Source organism: Fukomys damarensis, unplaced genomic scaffold (genome assembly GCF_012274545.1).
Source record: "Fukomys damarensis isolate Sample0158 unplaced genomic scaffold, DMR_v1.0_HiC HiC_scaffold_37, whole genome shotgun sequence".
NCBI lineage: Eukaryota > Metazoa > Chordata > Mammalia > Rodentia > Bathyergidae > Fukomys > Fukomys damarensis.
Window position 1 is genome coordinate 63807438 of NW_022900949.1, and position 13050 is coordinate 63820487.

Genomic DNA, 13050 nt, shown 5'->3' on the forward strand with positions numbered 1-13050 from the left:
AAAAAAAAAAAAAAAAAAAAAAAAAAACCCAAAAACAAACCAAACCAAAAAAACCAAAAACAACAACAAAAACACCTCAGCATTCAAGGAGCAGCAATTGACCATCTCCAGGTTTGGGTTGGGATTCATTCTTTCAGAAACTTTCAGCTGCTTTAATCTCCCAAGCTTCAAATGGATCAACTTGCCATCTCTCTATACTGTTCTGAGGCTTCCTCTTCTTTGATGCAATCACAAGAGTTCTCCTTTTCACTAATTCAACATTTTTGCGGTGAACAGATAACCCCATACCCTCTTCCACTCCCTGAGTATTCTTTGAGATGTCTGGTTCTATCCTGGGAACACCTTGTTCCTTCACAACCTGAAGTAGATTTGGGCCATTCTCTCTCACCTGTGGGCTACTTCATGGTCGAGAGAAGCAACTCAATCTCTTCACCACTACTTGTTGTTTCAAGAAAATCATTCCTCCACTCTTACGAAAATCCTTATTTTCTCTTGTGCACATAGTATTTCCTACAGCTTTTATGAATCTATTTTTATTAGTAGTGTACCTGTTTGCAGTACACAATATTTATGCTCCTTGTGTGGAGATGGCACATGTACATAACTCATCTCAAATCCTTTTCTCATCCCCTTTTCTCCCCCCCCATCTCTTGATCACCTTCCCATGGGAGAAAGGGCTATCTTCCTACCTCCTATAAGCCATCTTTTATTTTGCTCTTTATTTATAATTTGGGTTTCTCATATAAGAGAAACCATAGGATATTTAAGCCTGTGTGTCTGATTTATTTCACTTAACGTGGTCTCAAGGTGTATCCATTTCCCTATAAATGACTAAAGTTTATCTTTCTTTATGGCAGAATAGTACCGCGTTGTGCATATGTTCTGTATTGTGGGTAATTCTTCCTCGGGTCGTCAAATGATGACATCTTTATTGGAAGGTTTGTTGTTCTATCCGCAGCACTTAGGGCAGCCAAACCCATAGAAAAGCTCTCACAAAAATTTTTACTGAATGTAAGGAGCGGAAGGGCAAATGAGATTCTAAGTGATGCCCATTGATAACACTTCTGTGAGAGCACTAACTGGGCCAATTTCAAAGCCACATACTGGAGCCACATCACTTCCAGACCCTACCTGTATTATTGTGAACAGACTGTGGCTTACTACGTTATACTTGTGGTTTACGCTGATGACTGTCCCCCTAAAATTACCTCACCTGTGGGGAAACTGAGGGTCCTACTCATTATACTGACCCAAAAATTCTGAAATAATCTTCTGAGGCATCGTTTTAAAGAAATTTATTTCAGTGATTCTTTCTCTCCCTTTCCACTTCCTTTCTTGGCCTTCCCTTCCAAGGTGTCACGAAGTCAAGAAATTACTCTTGCTAGGTTGAGCTGGACTCAAACTGAGATTCTCCAGCTCAGCTTCCCAAAGTGATGGGATTAGACAGAGGTACCACAAGACTTATCACATATGCTCATCTCTGTTGAAATAACATGCAGTGTTTCTTCTTTGCTTCTCTTGAAACGCGAGAATAGTATTCAACTCTCTCGACTATATCAACTCCTACGGTTACCATATTTACAACCCAATTTCTCCTCACATCTTTTCCATTTTCTATTTCCAATTATTGCTCATTTAATACAAGTCCTTTTGCACAAGTCTTTAAATAAATGATTAGATACGATAAATAAGCACAGCTGGAAGAAAATTACTCACTCTGTACGCTTGGCCGAGACCACCATTATCAGCAATGTTTTCTCCCAATGTATTAATTCCGTTGAGCTGTTAGAAAGAGACCTTTCATCAGATGTTAAGAAAAACATCAATAATTAAAAAAAGCAAAAATCAATAATCAACTTATAACTGAGCACATATAAAAGTTTCCCAGAAACTGTCAACGACATACATGCTGTCCACCTGCTAGGTCCCAGGTGAAATTCCCATACTGGTACACCATGCACTGGGATTGGTCCTTGAAGTTATTTGCAGACTGTTGAGTCCACCAGTCAACCAGGTCTCCATCCTTGTTAAAATTTCTGCCTGTAATATATTTGTTTAAGTAAAATGGAAACTCATAACAAGATTACAGATATCTTTCATTAAAGTGCAAGGGCTATAATACTGCTACATGGGAGAGCATTAAATTGGACAGATGATGAAAGAAACTGTAATTCTTCTTCATTTACACACTTTAATAGACACTTGGTAGATCTTGTAAACAATTGTACCTTTCTTGTGAACCAACTTTTGTTATATCTTCAACTCTAACCTATTTACATACCTCATGTCTTTACTTCTATTCTTCTCAGCTTTCTTTGAAACTTAAAATCTGCTTAGTAGAATATAATTTTCTCATCGTGAATATTTAAAAAATTTTTTATCTCATTGAGTGAATATTTTATTCTTTTAGAATGCAAGTACACATCACTTAAATACTTATTAAATTTTCTTTTCTTCTACAGCAACAATTTAAAGAAACCACAAAGCACAGTAAAATTAGGTCAACGATGCACTGGTGAATAAGTGAAGTTATACTCTCTTTTCAAACTGGTGCGGATATACAGCAAAGGAAAATATGAACCGCTCTTTACCGTTGTCATCGAAGCCGTGGGTTATTTCATGTCCTATGACCATGCCGATGCCCCCATAATTCAATGAGTTTGACTGCTGGGCGCTAAAAAAGGGAGGCTGCAGAATGCCGGCTGGGAAGACTGCAGGAAGAGAAGACGGCTGCAGATTATTTGCGGCATTATCCCAGGACAGAGGGACTAGCATTGGCTTCTTATTTTCTAAACTGTTTTCTATTAAGTCAGTTTTCCTTAGGTCTATACAAAAAAATCTTCTGTGGTAGAAACAAAGAAAAGTGTTTTATTAAAGATCAAGACAACAAAGAGATCATCCTGAAGTGGCATCGTGATCTATAATTTATTCATCATGGCCCCCTTTGCAATATCTTTTAAACTCATTTTTTGCTGAAAGGAGTTTAGGGCGAGGAAAAGTTAGAATCTACATTCAGAAGGTCCTTTCACCCCTAAAAATAATTCGGAAGAAACACTGTTTCATAAAAGGTCATTTAAAAGATTTCATTCCTCTACAATAGCGTCTTAAATAAACAGAGTCACTAATTCAAGGGCACACCTTTATCAGGTAATTTTACTTCCACGGATCACCTTGCATTGTTTCTTTGTTTATGATTCCTATCTGCCCACTTCAGTTGTTCCACCACTTCAATTATTAGCTCTTTAAGAGTAGAGATTTGTATGTCTATAAATTCATTTGTTTGTTTGTTTTCTGGTCTATTTGTCTTTTAGTTCATTTTCTCCAGAACCTAAAACCAGAGTAGTGCTTGGAACGTAAGATAGACAAGGTTCAGGAACTGTGTAATCACTAATTAATCGTAACACTAATTAATAGTAATCTTAACTTACTAAGGTGTTTTAACGAATTTGGTAAATACATGAGCAACTTTCTCCATTTTTAGGCCTCACAAACACTTTACTGTGTCAAACATCTAATTCATTTTCCTGTCTAAGTTATCACACTCTTGAATTTATTGTTTCTGCTAATAGCACTTTAAGGGTCCCAATTACCAACAACGAACTCCTCTATTTATTTTAGACGTCCTTTCTCTGGTACAGTCATTTGTGGTCTACTGAGAAACAGCCCGGCTGACCCACCTTTCTTCCAGCAGCCTTCCTCACCTAACTCTCTCATGCTCATTCCTCAAGAATGATCTCTTTCCTAACTATTCTCACCTTTCGTCTCTCCAAACTATAATTTATCCTAAATCATATCTATCCTGCTAATCTTTTCAGTAGCCAGGTTGAAGTTTAACTCGGATCCTTACTCCTTTCCTACTGAGAAACTCTACTTGACTTATCCTTGCTCTCCAACTAAATACAAAAACTTTCTGTCCTTCGTCTCCATGACCCTTTCCTTCCATTTCCTGCCCCTTCCCATCAGTGCAATGAATACTCCAGTCCAGCTATACCTTCACTATTTGTGAATTACATAAAGTGCCTTCATTCTCTTCCATTGAAACATATTTCTCTTGTTTCATAAAGAAACATTGTTTTGGGACAATGTTGTTTAGAGTTGATTAATCTTTGAACTTAGAAATGAATTAAAATTATTTATAATTTTATATAAAATTATGGTTATATTCTAGTAATTTTACTTCTCATGTTTTAAAACTCTAGTATCCACCAAGTAACAGAGATGTCATGTTTTTTTTTTTAATTTTATTTATTGGTACATTCTAGGTATACAGTACAGTTACATTCATTACTGGGACCTTGTACCTTTACATGCCAGGTCTTGGTTCTCAGTTTTTTCCCCTTGTCCCCACTGAGACGTTATGTTTTGTAATTAAAACAAAACAAAACACAAAGCACAAAAACTAAAGTTGGGCCATTGCTGGGGAATATCAACAATATAAGAGAAGGGCTCTGATTATAAGAAATTTAAGATCTAGTTAACACACAAAAACAAATGTTGTTTACTTATCTTTTAGATTAAATATGACCTAACTTTACAGGGGTTTCAGTGACAAATATTAGATATTTGCAGAGGAAAAACAATCTTGAAATTTAATAGCTCCCCAGACCTTTAAAAAAATTGGAAAGTTGCCATAACGTTTATATGACAAAATAATAAAAAAGTACTTTTGGCCTTGGAGAATTGTGATAAAAGTTATAACTCACATGTAGCTGCCTGAGCTAAACAGTGCCAAGAAATTATTTTTAGCTTAAAATATAAAAATTATGTGAAGCATTTTATTAACTTAAAGTGAACACTATCTCCCACACTATGTACTTTGATTAAAATCCGCCCATTATATAAATGCTCTTATGAAATGTGCTATCAAGACTAAACATTAACTATAAAGATCCTGCTGATTTAATTATACCTTTATATGCCATCCTTCAAGCAAGTAATAGGATTTTTGTGGCTCATATTAAATACTAGTCTTCAAGTTCAACTTTACAAATGATGATCTCCCATTTAAACTGTCAGCTAAAATTTATTGGTGTTACAAGTCAATTTCACAATTGTTGCTTCTAAGTAACTGCTTAGTTGTGCATTTTTTTATGTTCACAATTCTCAAAAAGTTAATTAATTAGGTAAATCATTAGTCCATGAAACAAAAGATTGGATTTTTTTCTTCCCTCTCTTTTACCTCCTTGGCCTTGACCCAGCAATTTCCCTAATTCATATGTTAAAGTTGCACGCTATTCAACTTTAGGATATTTCACATAAAAGTCGTTTGTAATCATGCAAAATTTTTTTGGTGAAAAATATTTAAATATTCTTTTTGTATTGAGTGGAGTAGCAAAATGTTTAGAAACATTCACTGAATTTCTCACTGTTAGCTTCTAAGAATGAAGAAAACATTTGAGAAAATCTAAGCATCTCAATGTATTCATAGACTGCAGGCTGCACACACTAAATAATTTAGACATTTATGAAAATTTAAAAAATTGATTTACAAGAATCTTACCCCAATTTTAATGAAAGATAAATAGAACACAGTAGTATTAAGACTTTTCTTTTGACTTGAAGATTTTTAGGTTTAATAAGATGATTGAATAGTGCCTGGAACTGATAGAAAAACCTCTGATAAAATATCCTAGTGCAGTTTTCCTAATGATGTGGCATGGAAAGTTTCCAGAGCTCTATGAAATAAATGCTCAAGGAGGAGGAACATTGAATGAAATATACTTAGTAGCTCTCTTGTCCTGAAAGTTGACTTTTTGTCAATGTGAAGAGGTGGATGGTGGGTACAGATGTGAATATGGTCCATGCACAATTTCTGACTAAACATGATTGAGAGTCAATTAAAAATAGAAATGAATGGCATGAGTAACTCTCTATAGGACCATTAAGCTATTTATTTTATTTTATATTTTGGTACTGGGGATCAAAGTTATTTGTTTCATATAACAACCTAAAATGACCAATCTCATAAGAAATTATATACAATCCAATTTGGGGCATTTTATATATCTATATTGTGAAGGTGCATTTACGTTGCACGTGTTTCTGTATCAACTCAAATTTTGTAATGGGCCTTATACCAAACCCATGAACACAGTGTTGTTGAAAAATATGTAAATGGGTGTATTTACATACACACATATTTCTATCAAGGAGAAAGATGATCTGAACATTTGGTTAGTTTTAGTTAAGACAATCCCCACTGTGAAGATTTAAATGGTTAAACAAACAAAATGCATACTTGAAAAACTTTTCTTGCATAACATTTCCCCTCCTCTGAACTGCTGTTACTGCAAGCTTTTTATTCAATATTTTCATCAGTTGAGTTTATCTTGAAAAAGGTTTGAAAAGCTGTTTTTTATATATTAAGAATGTGTTTCATAGCCAATTCTTGATTCAGAGGGTAACTGTGTCCATTTTGTGAAATGGTAGACCACTTTTACTTTTTTCTGTATGCTTAAATTCAAATAAGAATATTTCTAGCTCTTCCCTAATCAGAAAATCTCTTACGTGAACCAATTTTGAACTTCCAAGGATTTGCTACAATTAGGAATAATGCAAGTTCCTGTCCGGTGTGTGTGTGTGTGTGTGTGTGTGTGTGTGTGTGTGTGTGTGTGTGTGTGTGTGTGTGTGTGTGTGTGTGTGTGTGTGTGTGTGTGTGTGTGTGTGTGTGTGTGTGTGTGTGTGTGTGTGTGTGTGTGTGTTTTACTGAAGATCAAACCCGAGAAACATTCCCACTGAGCTACACCCCTTATCTGTCTGTCTGTCTATCTATCTATAAATAATTTTTGAGACAGTGTCTTGCTAGTCACCCAGGTAGGATATGAATTTGGAATCCTTTTCCCTTAGACTCCAACAATGCTGGAATTACAGGTATGTACCACCAGGCTGGGCTGCAAGTTCCTGTTTAACAGTGCCCAGAGAAAGGCTGAAGTTATGAACATGCTATAGTTGTACAAAGATCTTCCTGGTCTCTCTCCTTGATAAATCAGCACTAGCTTGATAGGATTCAGGGTCCTCCTTGAGCTAGACTGAAATGAAAGTATATTCCTCAGTCTGCCCTGATGTAAAAATAAGGGGCTAGTTGCCTACTTTGCTTTGGGATTGTACTCAAGTTTAGTTAAAAGGACGGGTTTTCAGTATAGAATGAACTGCATCTTATAATGATAGAGTTGCTGAATACTAAAAGAGGTCTCCAAGGGCTAGGGTTGTCTCAGAGGTAAAGTGTGGTTAGCATGCATCAGTCACTGGGTTCAATCCACAGAATTGTATTTTTTTTAAAAAGAGAGATATTCAAAGTGAAGATATTCCAAACATAAAGATACTTCTAAGAAAAACAACTGTGATTGTTTTCTAAAATAATATATTACAAAGGATTGATTGCCTGAGCTCTGAAATATTGATCAGTAAGCAGGTTTCATCTGGGTTTAAATAATTATTTCCTTATCTGGAAAACATATTAGCTTAGACTTTGAGATGACCGAATTTAACTTAGATGTACATGTCTTATTTTTGTGACATAAACATAACATTTTTGATTGTACAATTTGTTTTCATATCATGTATCAAAATAAATTCTGGATTAAAGAAAAATTTATTCCAAAAACGGAAATCATAAAAATACTAGAAGAAAATGTAAACAGCTTCTTAATGCATCTTTTTCTAGGATTAAAAGCAAAGAAGGTATAATTAAGCTTTAAAGTAAAGAAGATACTTAAAAGTCTGTTTTTAAATCATTGATTAATATTTTGAAAAAATTTCATAATTAATAATCAAATTGGTGCGATAATTCCAAAAAGATATAAAATGAGTAGTTTACAACAATGGTGGAGTTACCATCCCTCTCTCTTTTTTTAAATTTAATTTTTATTTTTTTTGTACCGGGGATTGAACTCAGGTCCTTGCGCTTGTAAGGACCATCCCTCTTGATTCTGGATCACACTTAGAAAAATGAAGAGGGAATCTGAGTATCCCTGGAGAAGTCAGCCTCTACTGTACATTTTACATATCTCTGGTAGTACTGAATCAGTGGGATATATTGTTATACATACTAAAAACCTTTTGAAATAAGAGGTTTGTAACAACAGAGAGTTTAAAGATATCCAAGCCTAATCTGGAGGTGAAAAAATATAAATCTGTTATATGAAGGAATTCAGTTATTCCTTATATCAGTCATGTATTGATTTTATGTGTACTTCTGAGACATCACTATTAGTGAACATCCATAATTTTGCCTTTTTAATCCCCAATTTCACGTTTCAATATAATATAATTGAGTTTTCAAATTTCTGAACTCTTTAGTGGCTTCTGGAATGAAGATGCTATACAATAGGGCCCTCTCTATCAGCCAGCACACATAATTACCAGGAGATTCAGATCTACAAAAGTTTTGCTATTCAAAGCTAGAAGTATTTTAAAATGATGATGTTTAGTAAGTCTGAAAGTCAATATTATTTTATAGAAATAATGAAAAAGGACTTTTAAAAGTAATTACAAATAAACTACTTAGAAATAAGAGAGAAACCATTTTAGTTATAAATGAGAATATTGTAAAAAAAACTTACTATGATTGGTACTAATTTAAATTTTTCCATTATAATGAAAACATGTACATGAAATACACTTAATAAATCAATAACAGTGTTAGCTGAAGTTTTGTTTTATATTATAAACTGGTCACACTATACATTATGAGTTGGGAACAAGAGAGAAATATTAAAGAATTATTTAGAAATATACCTTACCTATCTGATTTCTGCCTGAAGAATAAAATGCATTGACGACAGCTGCTCCACTTATCCACCTATGAAAAACATAAGAACATTTTTAAAAAGATACTTCATTGTTTGACTCAATGTACTCACCACAAAAATATTACCTACTCCTAGAGGAATTTTAACTTTCTATTTGAAATATATTTAATTAATTAAAATTAGCTTACTAGGTGAAAGTTCATTTGAAACTTTTTCTGTTTCTTGAAAATTCAACATAGATAATAGTCTACAATTTGTTAATTCATTTGCATGAATTTTTATGGAGGCATCTGACAGAGTAAAATCTATAATCGTATATCTCTTCAGGAATGGCAGTGGGTTAGGATTGTATCAAAATGTGTTTAGCTTTATGTTCTTAATACTAAATACGCCAATAATTCTGGAGCAGTTGACAAAATATTAAACAGGTCATTAAAACTTCAGATTCAAGTATCTTTAAATTTTTTGTAATTTCTAGTTTACAAAGTCTTTTGGGGGGAACTAAGATATTTCAGGCAGATTATCTTGGAGCAACATACCTTTAATTGTTGCTCTTTAAAATTATTTTTAAAAAATGTAGTATCCTGAACAATTGAACAAAGGTATATTTTTGTGTGACTCTAAAGTGAAATCCAGGCAGCCTTAAAGACATTGTTACTTTGTCTACACAATGACTATGGCTTTATAGAGTATTTAGAGGCTTTGTAATGTATGGTCCCTGATTGCATGAGAATCTAGTTTACTTGAAGAGATGAGAAAGATGCTTATGAAAAAATGAAAAAATAACTCCTCAATGGTAATATGATCCTGCAGGGTGGGAGCTAATTTTCTCATACTTTTGTGCTCAGATGTTATTAAAGATGCATCTCCACAATTATGTGTTACACTTTTGTGTAACAGGAATAATATTCCTATCTTTAAGACTATAACACATATTTATTGAGAAAGGACTCTTCTTTTCTTCAGATAGTCTCCTAAATGTCAGCGCATACGCATACACTCAAGATACAATAGTATATTAGCTAATGTTTTCATTGTAGTTTTTCAACTTTCAGGGCACAGATTAGTAAGACAATTATTATCCTTCTCACTGAAGACTGCAGTAATAAGTACAAAGAGGGTAAGTGAAGACATTCTTGAGACTGTTTTGTCAGATGAGCAGCACAAAGCCAGCCATCCAAATCATCATTTTAGTGACAACATCAGTAACTATTGACTAAGCACTATTTTGTTCCGTTAAAAATGACTGCCACAGACTACAGATTTAACAACTGCCTGATAAACTCTAACTATGGGTTTTGTCTCCAACAAAATGATTAGAACGTTCTATACAAAGGATGTGGAATTCTTTTAAATGCAGTTAGTAACCTGGTGAAGTTTTCTTTAGGAAGGTAACAAGCTTGCAGAGGAAGAATGTTGATCTGTGTGTTTCTCCCTTACTGCTGTTAAGTATAGAAAATCATGTTTAAACAGGATGGGATGAATGATATATCAGTCCTCCCTAATTTCATCACAGCCAAGACATCAATATTTTATTTTCTGGATGTTGATGATTATGACTATTTATTTATTCTAATTAAACTCCATTTGCTTTTCACACAACTTGTGGTAACTATCAAAGAAAACATGTACTGTATTTGTAAATTCAGAGATGTTACACTAAATTGAGAGATCAGAAATTATAAAGAGTAACAGTATTTCATTTTTGTGACTAACATACTATAAAGGGAAATTTTATATATATATATATATATTCACACTAGGTACAGTCATAGGTCCAGTACGATTCCAAGAATGTGGCAAAAGAATCAAAGTGTACTTAAACTACCTAGAGGAAATCCTGTTGCTTATGTGAATTTAGGTGGGATTCTTGATGTGTTTGTTCTTTATACTCTGACAGCAAATATGGCAACAAAACTTACATGAACAGTTTATATTTATTATATATATATATTCACACTAGGTACAGTCATAGGTCCAGTACGATTCCAAGAATGTGGCAAAAGAATCAAAGTGTACTTAAACTACCTAGAGGAAATCCTGTTGCTTATGTGAATTTAGGTGGGATTCTTGATGTGTTTGTTCTTTATACTCTGACAGCAAATATGGCAACAAAACTTACATGAACAGTTTATATTTATTAAAGCTGTAATCATTATAAAAATTTATTTAACATTTTTTCAGGTCTTAGTGGTTTTTAGGGTTAAGTTTCTCAATTATGAACTACTGATTTAGTGTCAATGAATTCTGCATGAGCTTTTATGGGTAATGACAGAAATACTTGCAAATTGGCCCTGAACTGGTGAAAAAAATGTGATTATTAAATAGAAAAAATGCCAGGTGAAATTGTTTTTTAATGAAATGTTATAGAGGAACTAGATACAGTGACATCATGCTTCGAAACTTAATTTGTTCTACAATTTTGGGAAAGATACCTACATTTGTGTTTGTGTGGGAAAGATGGTCAAGGTCCTTATTGTCATCTGACGCAGTTTGTAACAAAAACAAAATTCTGCCAGATGCATCTGTTTGTGACCCAAATTGTTTGAAAAAAAAAAAAAAAAGAGCTTTCGTGAACCGAGGCACCTCTGTACATGAAACTAATTCCTTCAATAAGAGCTGGCCTCAAAGCTAAGACATTAATGGCTGAAGTTTTTACATTACGCATTGTGTATTTATTGCTTTTTAAAAAGTAAATGTCATACCTTTTATTTTAGAGCTTTTCTGCTCTTTTATGTTACACTGAAAAGCTTTAGATTGCATTTTGATTAATGTTTGTAACTTTCCAGCAGAATGAATTTTACACATTAAAATGTCAACTGTGAATTATACTTTCAGGAAAACTATACTTTCAGGTAGCTATTTGTGAGCATAGAACACTCCTAGAACTATGGCTCTCAGTTTACACAGTGCTAGTGGGTAGTCTTTGCATTTACTTCCTTGAGATCTTTCGCGATGTATCCTCAGACCACACCGCAGAATTATCCAGATTCAAAGGCTTGTGCCATTTTTTTTCTGGCAATCAGTACAACTGGAAGTACTGTGATTAAATGATTGTATCTTTTAAAAGTGAATGATAGTAGCTATAGACTCAATGTCTAATATTTGTAGTTAATCATGAAGTGTCTCACTATGTCAATATAAAAGCCAAATTAATAACAAAGAAAATATTTTTTCTAATTAAATGGTGATGTCAAGAAAACTCTAAGTTCTCTTGATGTAGGTTCTTCGTCATTTATGAAATAAAGACAATTTTGGCCCTAAAAGTAGCACAGAGAAAAGAAAATAAGATTGAAGGAGAAAAAATCAAATGGTGCTGATGTGTTGCAGAAATAACTGATAGTATAGGTTACCAGAAGATGCCCTTAAAGCATTGTGGCCCAAAGCCAACAGCCCTCCCTGAGAAAAGACACAAGTATCCTGCAGTCCCATTTCTCCTCCCGTGGCCAAGGATCTGTGTGTATGAGTTGCTGGTGTTTGGGAGGGGGCGAAGGGGGCGGGTAGTGGTGGAAGGTAGGCTCTCAGGAGGTAAGAAACTTTACTTTTAATTTCTGAGATGTAATTTTGTCAAGCTTGTTCTTGTCTGGGGTTATTCTACAGTAGAACACAGAAGGTTCACTGTAAGCTCCATGGCCTTCAAAGCCAAACTAACAATGTAGGTTGGAATTATAACTCAAATACACTTAGGAGAAGGATCAGGTGTTTCTCTTCTATCTCTTGTTATTCTAAACAGGCCAAATGGTGATGAAATGAAAGCACATGGGCATCATTTTTATAGCACAGAAGAAAAGCAGAAATAGGCTCCATAGCCTTTTGGATATAATAAAACCATTGGATTGCAAAAGTAGTTGGGATAAAATGTCTCTTTCACTCTTGCGTAATTTTGAAACTTAAAAAAAAAGTTAATGGCTTTTCCTTGCTAGTTCGATTTTCTAGCATTTAGTAGTCTCAATGCAACTCTTTTGAAATCAGGAGTGCCACAGCTTTTCTGTAGCTTCTTCAGATACCCCTTGGTGGAAAGGAGAATTCTCATCTTGTAGTCACAATAATCACTGCAACACTTTCCATTTATTGATGTTCAGTCGTCAGTACTTCAGTGTTTGCTACATGCTTTCACTCATCTTTCAAATTATCTTTATAATGTAGATGGTAATCGCATTGCCAGTTAGAGAAACAGAGGCGCATCATGGTTACTAAACTACACAATATAAATACAGTGAGATAACTCGAGAAAGAAATTTAAACTAACGAAGAAGAGGACCTGTGTCATGGCTTTTGTCTAGATGTCCCCCTAAAGCCT

General features: G+C 34.1%; 1 protein-coding gene across 4 annotated transcripts in view; it reads right to left on the reverse strand.

The window, feature by feature from the left end:
• Mme (membrane metalloendopeptidase) overlaps positions 1-13050 on the reverse strand; it is a 142019-nt gene that overhangs the window by 7307 nt on the left and 121662 nt on the right. For all 4 annotated transcript variants that reach the window (XM_033759764.1, XM_010636896.1, XM_010636898.3 and 1 more), the window contains exons 17-20: positions 8742-8800; positions 2592-2711; positions 1907-2040; positions 1717-1782 (exon numbers count right to left, since the gene is read on the reverse strand). In XM_033759764.1, the coding sequence (XP_033615655.1) occupies positions 1717-1782; positions 1907-2040; positions 2592-2711; positions 8742-8800 (379 nt within the window). The remainder of the gene's footprint in view (positions 1-1716; positions 1783-1906; positions 2041-2591; positions 2712-8741; positions 8801-13050) is intronic.